The following is a 20220-nucleotide window of genomic DNA, read 5'->3' as shown; positions in this document are numbered from 1 at the left end:
TGTCCTGATCACTCAGCCCTGCAGAGAGTCCTAATGCCACATGAGTGGCCTCCTCCCCGGTTGCTGTATGACCCCGCTGCAGGATCTGGGGTGTGTGTCTGCATTGCTATCTGAACAATTATCTGCCTAGAACAGACCTTGCCTGACGATGCAGGTGTGCAGGTGCTTAAGAGGCAGGTGTTGGGATCCCTGAGTAAGAGCCCTCCCTCTGACATGGGAGGCAAGACTGACTCAGGTGTTACCTGTTATGCTGGGGGTACAGCTATACCCTGGTGAGTTTCTCCTTTACTTAAAAAGATCACTTAGACATTATTCTATTTTAGCTTTTTATTTTGAAACAATTTTAGACTTACAGAAAAGTTGCAAAAAAAAGAAAAAAAATACAGAGTTCCCATATACTCTTCATCCAGATTTCCCTGCTATTAACATCTTACAAAACTATAGGACAATTATCAAAACTAAGAAATTATACAACAGTAGTAACTAAACTATAGACTTTACTTGGATTTCACCAGTTTTTCCACTAATGTTTTTCTCTCTTGCACAATCTAATCCAGGATATCACACTGTATTTGGTCATCATGTCTCCTTTGTCTCCTCCAATCTGTGACAGTTCCTCAGCCTTTGTCTTTCATCACCTGGACTTACTTGAAAAGTGCTGGTAGTTATTCTGCAGACTGTACCTCAATTTGGGTTCATCTGATGTCCACTGGTTTTTAATACAACAGAAAAAACAGCAGCTAACATTTACTGAGCTATTACTATGCACCTGGCATTACAGTAAACATTTCATGTTTACCTTATTTACTATTTAAAATAACCCTCTGAAGTAGGCATTATTACTACCCCTATTTTACAGAGAGGGATAGTTCATTAATCTTTACTGTAATTAAGTAACTTGCCCAGCTACTAGCTATAAAAGACAGAGCAGAGGTGTGAACCCAGGTAGACTGACTCTAAAACACTATACTACATGCTATATTCAAGGCACGGTAGCAACAATCAAATGCCAAAACACAATCTGGGCTCAGCTCTTGGCCATTCCCTCTCTGAAGAACATGTCTCATTGAAGAAAGAACATTATAGGCTTTATCTTTCTTCCAAAGAAGACGAAATACTTCACTTGAATTTCTGCCCATATAACCAGAAGATTTTTTTTCTCTTGACAAGAAGCACCTTCCTGGATTAAGGGTAAAGAAAAGGCCATTGTTCTCCTGAGACCTCATTCAGGACTGGTGCCAGATGGAGGAAAAAACAGATAAGCCTTGGTGTGCTCAATTCAAGAGAGTTCTATTCCGAAGCCTTTTCAAGCGTATGGAAACACGGAGGTCACAAAAAGGGGAAAAAGCTCCTGGGATTGCTTTTTTCCCATGTTATGCCCAGAAATATCCAATGACGGGCAACACAAACGGATGCCTTGTCGTTAGTATTAGGATCTTTGGGAAAGTTGAGGTACAAACTATTCATGTGGCACATGGTGTGTGTGTCAAGGGACAGGGCTGTGGGAGGCAGGCTGGGAAGAATTCCAGCTGCACTCCAGGATTTGTCTTTAATGCTTATGACTTTAGATCACTCAGTTCCACAGACTTGATTTTTCCCAAATCCCCTCTCTGGCAACGCTAATGTGTTTTTCCTCTAGTTCTGACTGATCAGCGAAATACGTGGCTGAAAGAATTGGCTGGGAAATCATTTCTTTGATGCTAGCAGAATTGAGAAAATATTCCCCCAGCTACAGACCTCTCCATCTATTCATCCCTGCCACCTGCTAGTCAGCTGCAGGTAGAGGCAGCTAGGAAGGTAAGGTGGCAGGGATGGCAGGATGTGAAGGAGGGGAAAAGGGAAAAGAGCTGAGAGCATGAAAACAAGGAAAAGACAAAAAAAAGAAAGTATTGTGTTCAAACGGCCACTTTAGAACCAAGACTTTCATTGATATGCATCAGCAGTGTCAGATGAAGCCAGCAAATAGGTGAAAAATGCTCAGCCTTCCTTAGAACTTTTCTTCTTACTTCTCTTCACTCCACAAAGTACATCACTCAACTTCAAAACTAAGATGGACTCCTGTAAATGAAACACTTTATCTGGGTGCCTCCATTACTGCCAGCTTTGTAAAAGAGCCCTCCCCTTTGAAATCTACTGTTCTATACCTAACTCCAAAGTATCCTCAGCTAGATACTTTGATCAAATACTGGAAGCTAAAATGCTAACCGTCTTTAGGGAACAATTCCTCCAGCCTCTACATCTACAATTTAACCCAGTGGGAATCTAAAGCCAGCTAACAGCCCTCAAATCACACTGCACACAGGAGTAAGCACTCCACTGTGTTTAGGGACATCAGAATCAATCCCTAAGATCCAACCTAGAAACCCAAATAGGGCAGCTTGATAATTCTGTGTCTGCTTGAATAATTTCCCCCTTTCAGTGTCAAAGGCCTCCAAAATTCACATTACTTTGTTCCCATGTAGACTTCAAATAAAACTGCTTTCAGATCATGACCCCGCAGATTCCATCTTCAGAAGAAAGGAAATCTGGGAAAAGCAATGGGATCTGAAGCCCCTTTACCAATGGACCATGGGCTCCAAAAGAGACCAAGAGAAAACATAACTACTCCCTTATGGGGTATCTTAAGGACTTAATATATACAAAGCACCTAGCACAAGGGGATGTTAAAAAAAAAAAAAAAGTTAGTTTTCTTCCTTTCCCCATCCAACTGCTAGACTGGAATTCCTGGGTTCTATTTCCCCTCTTTTTTTTTTTGTAAGCCCCTTCCATTCTAGGATCCCCTCAGTCATTTCTTGGTCATGAGATACTAGACAACCTCCTCATCCTCTAAGAGCCTGAATGACTTGGCCAGGCACGGTGGTTCACGTCTATAATCTCAGCACTTTGGGAGGACGAGGCTGGCAGATCACGAGGTCAGGAGTTCAAGACTAGCCTGGCCAGCATGGTGAAACCCCGTCTCTACTAAAAATGCAAAAATTAGCCAGGCATGGTGGCACATGCCTGTAGTCCTAGCTACTCAGGAGGCTTAGGCAGGAGAATTGCTTGAACCTGGCAGGTGGCGGTTGCAGTGAGCTGAGATCACGCCATTGCACTCCAGCCTAGGTGACAGAGCAAGACTCTGTCTCGAAAAAAAAAAAAAGAAGAGCCTGAATGACTTGACCACACTGGGAGATGATGGGATAGAGATTAAAAAGATGATGTTTATATAACACTTAGAGGGCTAATGGGGTGGGGAGCAGGGGTCGTTTCTTTTTTCCCCTAAGGAAAAAGAACTTTACAAATATACCATATTACTATTCCTTAAAAACTCACCTCTGCCCAGATAAACTAATTATGGCCATAGGTAATCAAATTTGAAAATTTTTAATCCAAAGAAATGGTTCTCTTCTTCCAAACAGCTGCATTACACAAACCATGAACAGACTGTTCTGGGAATTAAAGAAATTAAACTAAAAATCTTTGTTTGCCCAAATCCACATACTATGGGAAATAAGGCAAAATCAACAAATTATGAGTTTATGAATAATAACAAAACAAAACCCCCACATGAACAGAAATATAATCAGCTTGATTAGCACCCAGGCAACAAAAGGCTCACAGAGCCCCTGCACAAAAGGCTGTGCTTCATGTGGGCTCTTGACAGGCTGCCAAAAGATCAGTGGCTAGTGGGGTGCCACCCCCACCCTGCCCTGTGCACTGCCAGGGCCTCAAAGAGTTCCCTTGATGTGCTCTGTCTTCAGAAGAGGGAAGGTTGGAGCAGGTTCGGAGGAGCTTCCAAAAAGCTCTCCAGAGCTTGCCAGAAACCTGGCTTCACAAAGCCCCACGGGCCAGATGGACAAAAGTCTCCCCCACCATACCCAGAGACAACCCAAGAGTCCCCAGAATGATCTGCCTATCATTCCTCAGACTCCAGCCATCTCACTGTCCACCTATGCACTGCCCAGGACTCAGATTACTCAAGAAAGTCAACAAACCTCACCCACCACAGTGTCAGGTTGTCAGATGTTAACTGGACCTTTCCTAATACTGGGTGATGTTCTGACCTCTTGGTTGTCCAAGCACCTTCCCCACAGTAGTTCTTCCCAACCTTGCATTTCTCAAGCACCCAAATGGGTACTTCTCTTTCATCGCCCAAAGCAGAAGACCACCCTCAGCTTGGCTCAGAAAACTGAAGACATCTAATAGGAGCTTCTTCAATTTCTGTCTGTATCCCTACCACCTTTCTGTGTTCCCTTTCTAGCCTCTGCTTCTAATTTCTCAGTCTCATCACATTTATGAAGCCAAGACTGTCCATCTGCTACCTAAATAACTTTGCCCCATCAATGACCTCCTCTGTGGGATGATAAATCTGTCAACACTGCTTCCCTTCCCCTCTGCCTTCCAACATACACAAAACCTCTCTCCATCCAGCTCCAATGACCCCACCTCATGGAAGCCTTTCCTTCAGTGTCCTCTGCATTCTCACGGAGCCACCTTACTGTAGGGGGTCCTCCATCACTATCAGCCCAGGTGGGCAACCTCTGTCATGACCACCATGGTATCCCTGGCATCAAGCACTATACTTCTAGGAGTTCAACAAATGGAACATGAAATGAACAAGTTTTTTGATATGGCTGTCTCTAACTGAAATTGCCCTTTTAGTTCTCCTCTTCTACTATCAAACTCCTCAAACCCAGGAGTTTACATCATCTTTCTTCATCTCCTCATCTCCCAGCACAGCTCCTGGTTGGATTCTATGACAGACTCATCTGTTACACTTAAGTTTCACACCTTTAAATCTACTGGCTTGTCAGTTCTCCTCCTGATCTCTTCCCTCCCCCTCACCGGCCCCCACCTATGACAGAGTGGATGCTGCCCACCCCCGCCACCTCCTTTTTCCCCTACACATACCTGCCACTCCAGACAAGCAGACATACTCTCACTTCAGGTCTCTGTTCATATTATCCCCACCAACACCACTCCTCATACTTTGTTCTCTTCTCTACCTAGTGAAGTACTATCTCTAAGTTATAGATCAATTCCTACCTCCAAGGCTCTGACAAAACTAAGAATGCAACAGGTTCTGGGAAAGGGCCTCTCATTCAAGCTCTAGGCCAGCCCTTGAGAACTACTCCTACCCTGGTTAGTCTTAACCGTGGAGATGCCCTGGGCTGTCTTGGCCAGTGGGGTGAGGCCAGTATTAGAAAAGGAAGCAAAGTCGGAGCTACAAAGGTTCTCTGAACTAAAACAAAGTCTGTGGCATGAGGGCTGGGAGTATTTTGGCAGCTAGTTTTCCATCATCCCTACTTGGTCTAAGTTTTCCATCTCAGCCATTTGGGTGTCCCAACCTTTGAGAGTTGAGGCTATGCCACTCTGCTCAGCACTGCTGATTAACCTCAGAGAGAACAGGTGGATAGAAGCAGAGGAAGGGGAGGATAAGGGCTTCAGGGTGCATATTAAGCATACAAATGCTTGTTAGAAAGAGGATGGCCAACAGCTGCTCTCCATCACCACCCAAATGCACAGATTGCAAACTGGACCCTGGTCTGTCCCATCCGGGTAATGAAGGCCAAAGCCAGGGCAGAGATGCTTTGGTGCCAGAGCAGAACTCAGCCAGCCGGCTGCAAAGTGGCCTCGGTCTTGGCAGTGGCTGCCATGGAGGTTGCAGGCCTTCCTGGCCTGGCCTCCACCTCCTCTCCCAGGGGGCTGTGGGATTTAGCTGCTGAGGGGCAGTGATCAGCCATCCTGAGAGGCTAGTGAAGAGACCTCCCTACATGAGAAATGAGGTCTCTCTACAATGAAGAGATCTAAACTGTCTTCATGGAGCCTCCTGGGGCCTTCCTGTATTCCAGCCCACCATCTTTTTTTCTCTCCCAGTACAGGATAATTTGAAGCCTCAGAAACTGCTCCTACAGGCCTCAAGAGACCTGGCATCCTGCCATCCTCCAACTGGTTCTCCCTAACAAGCTTGTATTACCAAGGAGCAAAGGAGATGCTCAGAGTGGAGAATGCTTAACAAAGGCTGGGAAGGTGGAAGTTACAGAGGGAGGGACCAGAAGTATAGGTAGAAGAGGAACAAATGAAGTTCTAAGGAAATCCCCAGAAGACTAGAAAGCCCTCAAAGTAAGAAGGATGGCACTGTGCAGACAGAAGTGGCACCAAAAGTAAGCTCTGTTGAATACTTCATCCTGAAAAGTTGCCAGAGATAGCAACTTTTGTCCAAGAAGACAGACCACCCCAATAGAATCAGGCTGTTTCTTCTACTTAGCCTCTGCCCACATTTCCAGCACTGTGCTTGAGCCAGGGTGAAACATCATCCAACAAAGACCCCTGGCTATCCCCCTCCCTTAAGTCATTACTTCCTTAACAGCAGCTAAGAAGTCCCACTGTCACACTTTGACGAGCCGCAGGGGCTTAGGCATGAAGTGTCCTGAACCAACAACCTCGCTCCCACCCAATCTCATGGGCCTCACGTGTGTGTGCATGTCTGTGTATGAAGGATGGGACAGAAGAGATTATACTCTTGGGGACCATGGGGAATGAGACGACCCATAAGGAAGATCCCTCCAGGATCAGGGAGGGAGGGAGGGTCACCCGCCTCCCAACCACAGACCTGGGGAGGGGGCAGAACACACTGGGAGCTTTGCCCCTTAGTCTCACCTTCATTGCAACTGTGGTATAATAAAAAATATGTGTAGTCTTTGACCCTGGTTCCTGGCTCATTGTTTCTAAAACTCTTGGAATTTTTTGAGCCATAAGAGTGTACTTTGTTATTCCTACCAAACCCCTTTCAACTATGGGGCTTTTATACTGATTAGGTGACTCTTGGTTGGAGGTTCTAAATAGCTTCAGGATGGAGGCTGGTTGCCAGAAAGACCAACCTAGGATTAGAGGGCTGGAACTTTCAGCCCCAGCCCCACTCTGACCTCAGGGGAGGGAAGGAGGACTGGAGATTCAGATCAATTATCAATGGCCAATGCTTTAATCAATTATGCCTACATAATAAAACCTCCATAAAAGCCCTGAAACAACGGGATTCAGAGAGCTTCCTGAACTCCACTTGAGCATGAGGGTTGGCGGACACGCTGAAGTGCTAGGAGGCTCTGCACACCACTCCCTACCCCCACTCCAATATCTTGCCCCATGCATCTAACTCTTCCATTTGGCTGTCACTGAGTGGGGTGACAATAAACCAATAAACAAAGTGTTTTCCTGAGAGCCATTCTAGCAAATTATTAATGTCAAACCTGAGAAGGAGATTGTGAGAATCCCCAATTTATACCTGGTCAGTAAGAAATACAGGTGGCCCAGGACTTGCAACTGCCATATGAAATGGAAGCAGTCTTATGGACTTAGCCCTTTAACATGAGGGATGTGAGACTAATTCCACGTAGACACTGGCAGATTTGAATTGAATTGTTGCACACCCACTTGGTGTCAGAGGACTAGAGAACCACACCGCCCCTCCAAAGCTGCAAAGAGCCAAAGGCCCAACAGAAACAGTGTCACAGAGTCACCCAGACCAGAGTCAGGTGCTCCTTCAGACAGATGTCCAGGGCCTGCAGGAAATCAGACTCCTCTCTTAAATACTTGAAACCAGAGTAGTTGGTCTACTATAAATGAGGTTTTTAAAATTCAATTCCCTCTTATTGCTCGTGCAGATCTGAAATGATCTGACCAGATGGCTGGTGCTCTGTAATTCTTGGATTGCTCTCATCAGTTGTTGATGATTTGGATTTTTTTTCTTTTTCTTTTTTTTCCCCCTCATATGAACGTGTTCCTGCACAGGCTTCCTGCGTGCTCACATTGAGTGGGCTCTTTGTGCTAATGCCAATATTTCAGAGACTCTCACAGCCGCCTGGAGTCAGATCAGGTCAATAAGGAGCCCCAGGTCTGCTCCTGGCTGGCTATGCTTCCCTGAGCCCACATGGGGCCAACATGCAGCACTGGGTAATGGGCAGAACAAGGGGGCCTCTGCCAGGGCTGCCTCCTTACCTCCACTTCCCCTTCAGGTCCCCAAGGAGAGGGAGGTAGCAAAGGTGTATATACATAGATACATATTTTTAAAAAGACTGTGTTGCCAAGGCTGGAGTGCAGTAGCTATTCACAGATACCAAGGTACCAATGATGCAAACTCCTGGGCTCAAGCAATCCTCCCACCTCAGCCTCCTGAGTAGCTGGGACTACATTCACATGCCACTGTGCCCAGAACAAAGGTACATATTTTTAAATGACAACTATAGCCACTTATTGAATATGGCCTATGTGCCCGGCCCTGTGTTGAACATTTTACATATGTTAACCTTGTTTCATTCTCACATCATCTCTGTGAAGTAGGTATTATATTTTCATCCCTATCTTCAGATGAGGAAACTAAGGTTCTGAGATTCTAAGCAACCTGAGCAAGGCCACACAGCTCAAAGAGAGAGCTGCAGGTGGAGTTGGAGATTCAGCATCATAAAATTTGATGAACTGCCCCACACAGATCTCAAGGTTAAAGAGAAAAGGCCCTGGCCTTGCCATACCATCCTTTATGCCCTCACTAAGCACAAAATACTTCCACCAGGACATCCAAAACACTTTGGTGGCTGTTTTTGTCTTTGTTCTCCGTATCCTTTGTAAGATTATGAGCTGGATAGAGGGCAGGGGTCACATCCTTTTTGCTACACAAGAAGATAGTATGGCACAGTGGTTAGGAGCTGGGGCTTAGAGCCAGACAAATCTAGGTTTGAGTCTCAACTCTACCACTTTTTGGTTGTTTGGCTGAGTCCTTCCTTCTGAGACTCAGTTGTATCTGTAAAAATGAGGATAGTTATAGCACCTGCCCTCAAAGGATGCCTGGCAGAGTCAATGCTCAATAAATGAGAGCTATTACCTATATCTCTGGCTATAGATGATGCCTGGCACAAAGTAGGATCTCAGAAGATGCCCAGGGTACAGGAGCCCATTGAAGTGGCTGTGACCAGCATTCTGTAATACCAACTGCACAGGTACAAAGTCCTAGTGTTCAGCCTCAGGTCCTCAGCCTCAGGACAAATTCCTGAGTTCCCTGCCCAGAACCCTCAGGACCTGCCAGCAAACAGCTTTCCTCTGCTTGCTTATGAACAGCTAATGCTGTATCCACACTCAAATGCTTGCTGTGCCTCCGTAAGGTGAGGCAGATCCCAAAATAAACCAGAAGAAAGAGACAGGAAAATCACTTCTAGGAACAAGCAGCTCCCAGTGAGGATGCTGACAGTAATAACAGGGGCAGGTAGACTTCAGGAGATTCACCTGCAGCTGTTCCAGGACTGAGTGACTGGGGCCCAATTCCTACCTGGACTGCAGGGAAGGCCCATGAAGTCATGAGTTTGTCCCCTGGTGTTCCACGCAGCAGGCAGTCTGGAAATCTGCCTTCAAACGAGCACAGCCAAAACAGCCCATGAACCCTAGTTCCCCTCTTGGGAGCCTAAGGACAACACAGCTGTGGTCCTCCCTTAAGAGTCCTGAGGGAACAGAAGGTACTGAACTGGGGACAATAACTGTCCATATAAACTTGCCATTTTCTTAAAGTCCACCGTCTTCCTGTGCCATGCCACTGCCTCTTAGACAGGAAACACTCCGCTAACCCCTTTTGCTCGTGCTTACCCTTGCTCCTTGATCAAAGTCTCTGTTGAGGGAGGGAGGATATTTCATGAACATGCAAGTCTCTTCTTCACATCATAAGTTCCCTTTCCCATGTAAAGCCATAGGGACAGAAGCCTACATGCTCATGTACCCTCACCGGCATCCAGTGATTCCACAATGGGATTGAAGGGATGGCCAAGTGGAGAATTTACCACTGAAAATCAGAACAGCTGTGTACTGAGTGATTTCTCCATGTTAGGAAGTAGGCAGAGGGCTTTGCATCTACCATCTTACTCCATACAACAGCCCCTGCAGCAGGCAGGGCAGGACACTTCCCCCATGCCACCAATGGGAAAAACCAAAGAACAGAAATATTCTGTGACTTGCCCAAGATCCCCTAAGTAGCAAAGCTAGGGTTTGAACCCCAAACTGGCTGAATCTAGTCTGTCTTCTTTACCACTAAATTAGACCACCTCCCCATTTACCTACCCATCCAATTCCCAGGACTGGCTACATTCCTTTTAACCTTTAGGTAGATGTGTTGGGAAGCTCCCAGGCAGAATTCAGAATGTGGTAAATTAAGTACCATAATCTGGTTGAAGGCAAGTGCCAGCTATCCACACATACCCTTGAGAGGTCAGTTTCCTAACAGTATACATAGAAAACATGTCAATTCTTTACTGGGGCCTCCACTGGTCTGATGCCGTGACACCAGATTCTGAATCACCCCACATCAGATACTGAGGCCAGAACAAGCCTCCCACCTAACCTCCCCTCACCAGTCCTGCTTTTGAGATGTAGTGTAGGCAAAAACTGCTCCTGGGATGGGGCAGGCATGACTGGAACCAGAGTTGCTTTGCCCTCTGAGCTACAGGGCCTCTGCATCTGGGTGCAACTGCAACACACCAGCCTTTGGGACAACTCCAAGGGAATTCTGTGCAGAAGAATTTACCAGGGACTCTTGAGAAACTTCAAGGCAGAGGGTGATGTCAATGAAACATCAAGTTAACTGTAAAAATCAGTGCTCTACTCCAATTCTCCAGGAGTCTCTCAGAGTCCACAGCCCACTCTTGTCACACAGGCTCTGGCTGTCCCTCCCCAAGGATACAGAGAGGGGCTCTTTTTAGCCATTAATAGCAGCCCCACTGCCCAGAGGGTTGGGCAAGGGGCCAGGGTCAGAACCATCAACATTGTTCAGCCTGCAACATGAACCAGGATGCTACTGGATGAAGGGAGCTACTGACTCAAGCACAGAAACAGGTAGAGGAGTCAAGGCCACAGGACATTGACTTCCATCTGCTCCAGGAACTTGCCTGGTTAAAAGTGGTACAAGAAGGCCAGGTGCGGTGGCTCACGTCTGTAATCCTAGGACTTTGGCAGGCTGAGGCAGGTGGATTACTCGAGCCCAGGAGTTCGAGACTAGCCTGGGCAACAGGGCAAAACCCAGTCTCTACAAAAAATACAAAAATTAGCTGGGTGTGGTAGCTTGTACCTACAGTCCCAGCTACTCTGGAGGCTGAGGTGGGAGGATTACTTGAGCCCAGGAGGCAGAGGTTGCAGTGAGCCGAGATCGCAACATGGCACTCCAGCCTGGGTGACAGAGCAAGACCCTGTCTCAAAAAAATAAAAGTGATACAAGCAACACTATATATATAAAATCAGCGGATATAGTCCGTATCTTCCACGCCCTACCCCTGACAGCCTCTGGTTTTAGTCCTTTAGGACCAGTGGGACTAAGTTCTCAAGTGAAGCCAGGCTGGGGAGGGGTGGGTGGTGGCAGGCAGAGGTTGGATCTGCTGAACCCAGTACCTTTATTCCTAAAAGTTCCCTCTGATCAATGCCATTAGCTTCCACCTGGCTTCCTTGGTGCTTCATCACTCTTCTGTGGCAGCAACTACCCATGTGCAAACACAGCAGGAGCAATATTGCTACCAGAAAGCTGGCTGGCACAGCAAATGCTGCCCTGCCAGCACAGCAGCAGTGGGGGCAGTGAGGACAGGGTGATGAATATCAGCAAGAAGCTGGTGAAACTACACTGTGGCACCTGCTGGGGCTTGCCATCCACCTTGCCACTCCTGAAAACAGTCCCAAGTGTCAGAGTATTAGGCTCCAGCCAACGACAGCTAGGACTGGGAAGAAGTGGGAAGAGAGTGGGCCCAGGCTCTGGGGTCAATGGCACAGGGCAAGTTAGCTGGATGACATAGGACAAGATGCCTTACCTCACTGAGCCTCAATGCTTTCATCTGAACATAAAGATAATAATAGTTCCTATTATTTTGAAAATTGAACAAGATTACGCATACGAAGCACCTAGTACAGTACTTGAATATGGTGAAGACTCTGCAATTGTTGACTATTATTATTTTAAGCCCTGGGCCCAGGCTCATGAAAGGGTTAGAAAATTGTTCCTTCTGAGGATGCACTATTTAAAAACCAGGCCAGGACCAGCCTGTTTCTTGGCACAGGTTCCTTTAACAACAGAATACTCCTGCCCCACACCGGTGCTCAGGACTCTCCCAAGAACAATATTTCAGCAGCACTGAGCCGAGCAGCAGAGCCCAAAATAGCATTTGCAGAGCAAGGCACATGTCACTGCCTCTCTGGTGCTTCAGAAGTGCAGGGAAAGAAAGTTTTCAATCACTTGCTCAGAAACCACGGCCACCCACCACCTGCCTTCCTTCCAGGGCACTAAGATGCTGCAATCTCTGTTCTGCTGGAAAACGAAGGTCCCTGAGCCCTGCAGCAGCAGCTACCACTCTAACGGACCATGCTGTTTCCCTCCCACAGGCCAGAGAGGAGCAGCCTGAAGGAGCAGCCCTATGGGGACAAAGGACACATGCAGTTTGAATTCAGAGTGTGTTTTGTGGGGACAGGGCTGAGCCTGATACCTGGCCGAAGGGCCTGCCACTCATGCGTTGGGTGGAACACCTCCAGGACTTCGGCGTCCAGCTCCTCCTCTGCTGTGGTTTCTTTTCTCTGTGTTTCTTTGGTGCTGCTCTTCTCCGGGTTGGTCAGGGCAAACTCCTTCTGAGAAAAGAAAACACAGGGCATGACCCACCGCAACTAGGCGCCAGGTAAGCAGAAAAAAAATGGCCCAGGGTGGCACATTCTTTTCCTCCATGCCCCTCTCCCCCATAGCCAGGTATGTCTGGACACTTGCAATTCCTTTCCCAAGGTCAGCCTCAGAACCAGCACATATGAGGTGATATGGCTAAATGAATGCAGCATCTTGTCCTGTGTGTATGTGGTACTTTTGAAAATGCATAGGGAATGACTCTAGAAGATCCCATGTATCTTGAGCGGGTTAAGGGAACACATTAGGGAGAGGGGCTGGCAAAACGAAACAATAAGAGCCTTTTACTTTTTGACATGCTATTATACTGCTTGATGTTTAAAACTCGCACGTATTATTTTTACAATAAAAATAAACATATTTAGAAAAGAAAAAAAGACATACATGAATGGAAGCGTAAGGCCTCAAATGGCCACTACAGATGTACAAAAGCTGGCAGCTAAGGCCCAACTGATTCCCAAGCAGCCCAGCAGGTCACAAGTCCCCAGTGTGCCTATGAGCCATTGCAAACCATGGAGGAAGGGTGCAAGTAGGAAGGAGAGAATCCAGCTGGGCTGACGGAGGAAGATGCTCAGGTTGGAAACCACTTCCTAAAATCTGTTTCCTTCCACCCTGTGCAGAACATAGAGGATTAATGAGATGGTGTCTCTGGAGCATTCTCAGCTCAGGAGACAGTGATGCAAGATAAATACAAAGTATTATTCACTTTGCTCTTTCCTGGACTGCCATCCTTCCTATCCCATTTTTAAACCTGTTCTTGCAAAAAAAGTAATAAGGCCTCAGGAAATTCGAACCAGAGGGTTCCAGAGCTCTGGGAAATTACATCTGGGAAAACAAGGAGGAACCCACATTAGCACATGGGGAGGTATTTCAGCCTGCCCACCTCCCCTGTCATCACTTTTTCTCTGCTTCCCAATCCTTCCCCTAGTAATAAAAAGTATATTTCTTGGAATCTTCCTATGAGCCCAGATCCATGCTGGGTACTTTACACAGATCTCATTTTGGTCTCCCAACAATTCTAACCACACCTGGGAGATGTTATATGCGTACATCTGGAAAGTTATTTAACTTTCAAATAACACCTCATTCTCAGCCGGGTGTGGTGGCTCACGCCTATAATCCCAGCACTTTGAGAGGCCAAAGCAGGTGGATTGCTTGAACCCAAGAGTTCAAGACCAGCCTGGGCAACACGGCAAAACCCCATCTCTAAAAAAAATACAAAAAAATTAGCCAGGTGTGGTGGCGTATGCCTGTAGTCCCAGCTACTTGGGCGGCTGAGGCAAGAGGATCATTAGAGCCCAGGAGGCAGAGGCTGCAGTGACCTGAGATGGCACCACCACACTTCAGCCTGGGTGACAGAGCAAGACCCTGTCTCCAAAAAAAAAAAAGTGCCTTGCTCCAGATAAGGACTCCCTCCTGCCTGGGTCCCTCAATGTCTGATCTTTAGTTGTCGAGGAAAAGTTAAAATGTTAAGGTGCTGGTGATGACAATGTAGAGCCCCTCCAAGAATTTTTATATTTTAACAAGAAATAAAGGCATGAAATTTAGATGGCAGAATTTCAGGCCTAAGGACCAATAAGGAAAATATCTTGGCAAGAAGAAGCTCTCAAATCTGACCACACCTGGGAGATGTTATATGCATAGTTATGAGACGCACTGACTCCAGCATAGCGGTTAAGATGCTGGAATAACTCAAATCCCAGTTTCTTGTGTCTCGGGAAAGTTATTTAACTTTCTAAGCTTCAGTTTCCACATTTTCAACATGAAAATAATAACAACATCTAGCTCATAGTTAGATAAGGTACTACATTGTAAACCACTGGCTTTGGGTACATGGTAGCTGCTACTGTTATTTCTTATGAAGGCAGTCATAGATTCCAGGCTGTGTTGTGACATCCAGGAGTGACTATACAATATGGCATCATTCAAACAGGTCACCTGCACAGCCTGGTGCCTCAAACCCCTCCCATCCCTTCAACTTAAAGTTTGCACAAATCTGAGCTCAAAAGAAAACTAAGAATAGAATAGGTGTGCTTATGAGACTACAGAGAAGACAGACTGGCAGGAGGCACCCTCCATTCTGAGGACATGGACATCAAGGACTTTCAACAGCTGAGTTTCCAGAGGGCAGGCACCATGTTAGTCTCCTTCATCACCCCCATGCCTAGCACAGGGCTTAGTTTGAAGCTGCTGAACAAATAGATGAATGAATGCCCCTTCCCATAGGCAGGTGTGTCTTCTGGGTGCCTTAGACTGAGGAAAGCCCAAAGCACTTGAGTCTGCTGCAGGTACTCGCCTCACATTCCAGAACAAAGACCACCCTGTCTGCTAAGTACCCAGAGCCTACGTACACTAGGATCAGCCCTGGTCAGAAGCGTTAGACTGCAGGACAAGGAGAAAGTTAATAAAATTTACCTTGGAGGTGTGTCAATGAAATGCCCCAGGGGCCAGGCAGGGATGCAGGGAAATCAGTGGACCAGGTGTAAACAACAGGGAGTGGTGGGACTGTAGAAACTAGAGCCCTCCTGCCTTGACTAAGGGAAGCAGCTGCTACTCAGCTGGTCTACCACTGTCACGCAGGCATTCAACTTGAAAACAGAAATCCAGATTTTTATGTGAAACGTTCTTATTTTTAGAACACTAAGAGGGCCAAACTAAAATATCTAAGCATCAATTTGCAACCTTTTTTTTTTCTTTTAATTTTTAGTAGAGACAAGGTCTCCCTATGTTTCCCAGGCTGGTCTTGAACTCCTGGACTTAAGCAATCCTCCCTCTTCTGCCTCCCAAAGTGCTGGGATTACAGGCATGAGCCACCATGTCCAGCCTCAATCCTTGTTTCAGTTTACCTATTAGCCAGGTAATTCCTGGCAGGCTGTAAGCAAGCAGCCAAATTCTCATCAAGAGAAGCAGAAAGGGGCAAGGCAGATGGTGATAAGAAGGTAGCACAGGAAGCCCTTCAAAATCCAGGTAGGCTGATGTTCATTTTAACTACTAAGGGTTGGGAAAGCCTCTTTTTCTAGATTTCATTAACAAGATTAATAGAGTGGATTCAAGAAGGAGGGTTAGAATGAGACTGATGAACCACCGAGCTCCATGCTTCAAGTCCTAAGGAGGCCAGACTCTTTTGCAACAATCCTGTCACTGTTCAAAATGTTTTTTGCACCTCCTCTTACTATCATCTTTGAACCAGATTTTAAGACACAAACACAAAATCTGTACATTTAAAAGTACATTTTAAAGTACACCTCAGTTTTTAGTGGAGATTGACACAAAATTGGTTCTCCCCTATCTATGCTCACCCTGTTCACAAGACCTGGCTATAAGAGTCTTTAGATGCTTTGCCCAAAACACACCTAGCTATCCTCAAAGGCCAAGGGCTCAGAAGCATTGAGAGAGGTTCAGTGATTGGAACAAACCACAGGCTGGACAGTGAGTTCAAAAGCAGAGTTCCAGAAAAGGTTTTGAGAAAAAGCAGCATCAAGAGGATGAGGTTGTAATGATAACAGCAGCTACCATTTATTAAGCCCTGATCATATGTCAGGCACTGGGACAAGATGCCTTCCATTCCTCAATTCATCCAAGTGTCATCTGTGAAGCACATCATATTAGTCCCATAGGAGGACAGACATGGGGCTTTTCAAAATCACACTGCTCAGAAAAGCAGAGCAGAGATTGAAGTCCAGACCTGCCTGGCTCCAAAGCCCATACACAAGTTTTGACTCACTGCTATGATTCTTTCTTGGTCAGATGTCCTAATAAGTTGTGCCCTGAGAGCTAAGGGAATGACGCTGGGACATTGAGATCACCTTAGCATATCTACCAGCACATGCCCTTCCTCAGCAAAGACTTCCATGGGCCAGGTAAGAAACCACAGTCCCAGTGAAAGAACAAGCACAACTAGCCTCACTCTGCCTAGGCAGTGTCCTGAACAGGAGAGAGAGAGAGGCAGGCCAGCCCTTGGTCAGCCGTGAAGTAAACCCTGTGCTCTGGTGCCTTCCCAGCTGGCTCCTCAGGGCTGCCTTCCATGCTGGATCATCAGTGCTCTCTTCTCCCTATCACCATCATTCCAAATACCAATTTCCTCTCAAGTGACTGGCAAGAAATCCTAGCTAAGGTGTTAGCTGACAACAGCTTACCATGTCACACTTCCTTGCGCTTGTATCCGAATAAGAGATTCTTAAAAACCAAAGCCTTCAAGATCCAAGAGAATGAATGAATCTCTAATGGTGGGTTGACAGACACTGTAACAGACACAGGCTGCCAGGGCAACATTTTGGGACAGAAGCCTGCCTGACACAGCCCAAATTAAACCATAGAAGCTGCACCCCTATACTAAAAAACAACAGCTGACATTCATTAACCATTTATTGGCCATATTGTGCCAGTTTCAATGCTAGGTGCTTTATATATAATCATATTTAATCTACACTAAAACCTTAAGAGGGAGGTACCAACCCTGTTTTACAGATTAGGAAACAAAGCTCAGAAAGGGTCAAATTGCCAAAGTGGGAGGCAAAAGGGATCTTATGAAGGACCTGTGCTCCTTCCACAAGGCTCCACTACTGTACCCGCCTCATCGTTTACTACCACCTTTTTCAAGGCCAGTAACACACAACCACAGCCCTTCAGCATCTACATGCCTCCTGAGATGTGGCATCCCGGGGAAGTACCACGGCAGGAGCCAGGAAGGAAAGCTGGCTCCAGATCATACTGTGATACACATAGCCGGCCTTTCCTGGGTGGGCATTAACCTGCCCCAATGCCTTTTGGGAGGACAATTCCAGGTCATCAGGAGCACTTACCTGGACTCCAGGCTCTGAAGAAAGGATCATAACCACCTCCACCCCATTTTCACTGTTGTGAAGGTGGCTGGCTGCATAATTTAGATTTTAAATGACATCAGGGCAGCAATTTTTATGGTATGAGAGAAAAGATGCTTCAACTCCTACTTGTGCTTAGCACATGATGAAAGATTATGACAAATGGATACAGCTTAGGAACAGACATAAGGATAAAAGCAGCTTCTGTTGATGAAAGTCAGTATTAACATTTTTCTGAGACTAGACTCAATAGAGCTAATATAAATGGGCCAGAATAATTATGCTCTGAAAGCTCATCTATTTGGTTGAACTGTTATCCAAAAGGGACTTCCTAACTCGGTCCTTAAGTAAATTCATCGGCATGCCTTTGTTAATTGTGCATTTGCTAAAGCTCACGATGGGGAGCACGGCATCCTCATGAGCTACAAGTTGGGGAGGGGACACAGCCCTGGTCCCTCAAGGCTCTTTTCTGGGCCATTCCACTGCCAACCCATGCCAGAGGCAGCCCCAGCCTCATGCTGTAGCCAGTCCCCTGGGATCCCATTCTTACTGTCCTTGAGGAAGAGGCAAATAAACAGCACCAACAGGATCTCAGAGGGCATTAAAAACTCAAAAGGACTCGTGACTTGTAACTGTATGTTTTCTCCTGCTCCACAAAGTGGGGGGAAAGGCAGAGAAGAAACAAATGATTTCAGAGAGAAGGTGGAAGCTTGCCATGAGCCAGAGGTGAACCACAGCTAAGCTGGATTGTTATTAAATTCATCACAATTGTCACTTGCACTTCAAGGACCTCCTGCTCCAGAGCTTCCAGTGCTTTATCCAACATTTAGTGGGAGTCCTGGGGGTTGGGGAAGGTGGCCAGGGGAGGGTGAAACTGTCAAATAACTCACAGTAGGAGCTTATCAAGGGAGAGGAGAGGGAGGGCATTAGGAGCTGGTCAAGGGCAGGCTGTTGCTGGGACAAGCCAAGTAAACAGGGCCAGGAACCGTAGTGTGCTGCAGCCAGGCCAAGCTCAGGGCCTTTTTGGGCATTCTCCTCCTGCCAGTGGCAATGGCAGAAGCCCTGAGCAGTAAGCTCTAGGTTAATGAAGTGTGGCCCAGAAAGAACAGAGAGCTACAGACAAAAGGAAGGGGGATGCAGAGATGGAGATGAACTGAGAAAGTACAAGGGAGAGAGGAGTAGAGGAAGAAAAAGAGTCTTACTTGGAACTGATGCCCACCACACAGGCACTCAGCTTTTGGGAAGAATCCTGACATTCACAGCTCTCACAAACTGGCTGTGTGATTTTGGCCAAGTTACTTAATGTCTCTGAGTCTTAGTCTTCTCCTCAAAAGGAGAATAAAAACTGTAGCTGCCACTTCATAGGGTTGTTGGGAGGATTAAATGAGAATACATATAAAGCACTCACTACCAGGTTTGGTACATGGAAGATTATAATTATGAATTTATCATCATCATCATCTTTTCCCCAAAGGGAAACTGTGTCATAAGCTTTAAACAGAAGCCAGAAGACACAGGGATGGGGAGGAAGAAGTCTACCTACTCCATGATCCACTGCCAGCCACACTCACATAAGAAACATAAAAGCCCACCCCACTCCCACAGCAGCCCTGGTGACAGGGAGGCCTTCTCAAGACCTCATCAAGGATCCCTCCCATTTGCAATAAAGACATTTACCAGATTCTGATGACTGAGGCAGAAGGTGAAGCAGGCAGCCATCAGCAGCCCAAGCAGCATGCCCAGAGGAGCCATCCTAGATGAAGGCAGGCTCTGGGGAGCCATAGTCAGGGACCTGCAGGTGCAAGCACAGACAACAGAAGGTCAATGAAAAGCTAGAGCTTGGTTCCCCCACACTGTGATTCCCATGTCATCACTTGCTCACATGTCAGACATTTCCTGCATAGAGGTATAACGAGTCTTCTACCACTTCTAGGTAATTCTGAAGCCTCCATCTCCCATGGTGGGTCCAGCCATCCAACAAGAGATATGTCCTGGCTAGAACCATACAGTCAATCAGGACTCCTGCATGAGCCATCACAGCCCTGGTCCCTTCCTTCTTCATTAGAACTTGTTATCAGGTTGTGGCAGGTGGTCTTGACTATGATAAGGAGAGAGGGAAACTAACCAACTGATCTGCATGTGAACAAACACGGGCACAAATCCACATAAGCCTTTGTAACCACCCACTTCTAAAACACACCCATTATCCTACCTGAAGACAGATGGCATCAATATCCTCTAAGACAGCAAAGTTCGATATTCCCAAGTCACAAAACCTCTCACATCACCTTTCAAACAGTCAAATCAAAGTACAAGCCCCAGTAGCTATTAAAAGGACAGGCAAAGGTGGGAGGATCACTTGAGGCCAGAAGTTCAAGACCAGCCTGCACAACACAGTGAGACCCTGTCTCCACAAAAAATTTAAAAAACAAAACAATTAGCTAGGCATGGTGGTGTGAGCCTGTAGTCCCAGCTACGTGGGAGGCTGTGGCAGGAAGACCACTTGAGCCCCAGAGGTTGAGGCTGTAGTGACCCATGACTACACCACTGCACTCCAGCCTGGGTGACAGAGTGAGATCGCATCCCTCCAAAAAAAAAAATTAAAAGGATATAAGGATGGAAGGACATCCCATGTTCATGAATTAGAGACTTCATACTGTTAACAACAATACTACCCAAAGCAACATACAGATTCAGAGCAATCTCTGTTAAAATCCCAATGGAGAAACTCACTCTAAAACT

General features: G+C 46.4%; 1 protein-coding gene across 4 annotated transcripts in view; it reads right to left on the bottom strand.

Moving 5' to 3' along the window:
* Window positions 1-20220, bottom strand: part of SIL1 (SIL1 nucleotide exchange factor) — a 241129-nt gene that overhangs the window by 154615 nt on the left and 66294 nt on the right. For all 4 annotated transcript variants that reach the window (XM_030828508.1, XM_030828519.1, XM_030828513.1 and 1 more), the window contains 2 exons: window positions 19156-19270; window positions 12474-12612 (listed from right to left, as the gene is read on the bottom strand). In XM_030828508.1, the coding sequence (XP_030684368.1) occupies window positions 12474-12612; window positions 19156-19260 (244 nt within the window). In that variant the 5' untranslated portion in view covers window positions 19261-19270. The remainder of the gene's footprint in view (window positions 1-12473; window positions 12613-19155; window positions 19271-20220) is intronic.

This window comes from Nomascus leucogenys, chromosome 2 (assembly GCF_006542625.1).
Source record: "Nomascus leucogenys isolate Asia chromosome 2, Asia_NLE_v1, whole genome shotgun sequence".
NCBI classification, from domain to species: Eukaryota; Metazoa; Chordata; class Mammalia; order Primates; family Hylobatidae; genus Nomascus; species Nomascus leucogenys.
Note: the sequence above shows the minus strand (reverse complement) of the source record. Positions and strands in the feature narration are given on the sequence as shown.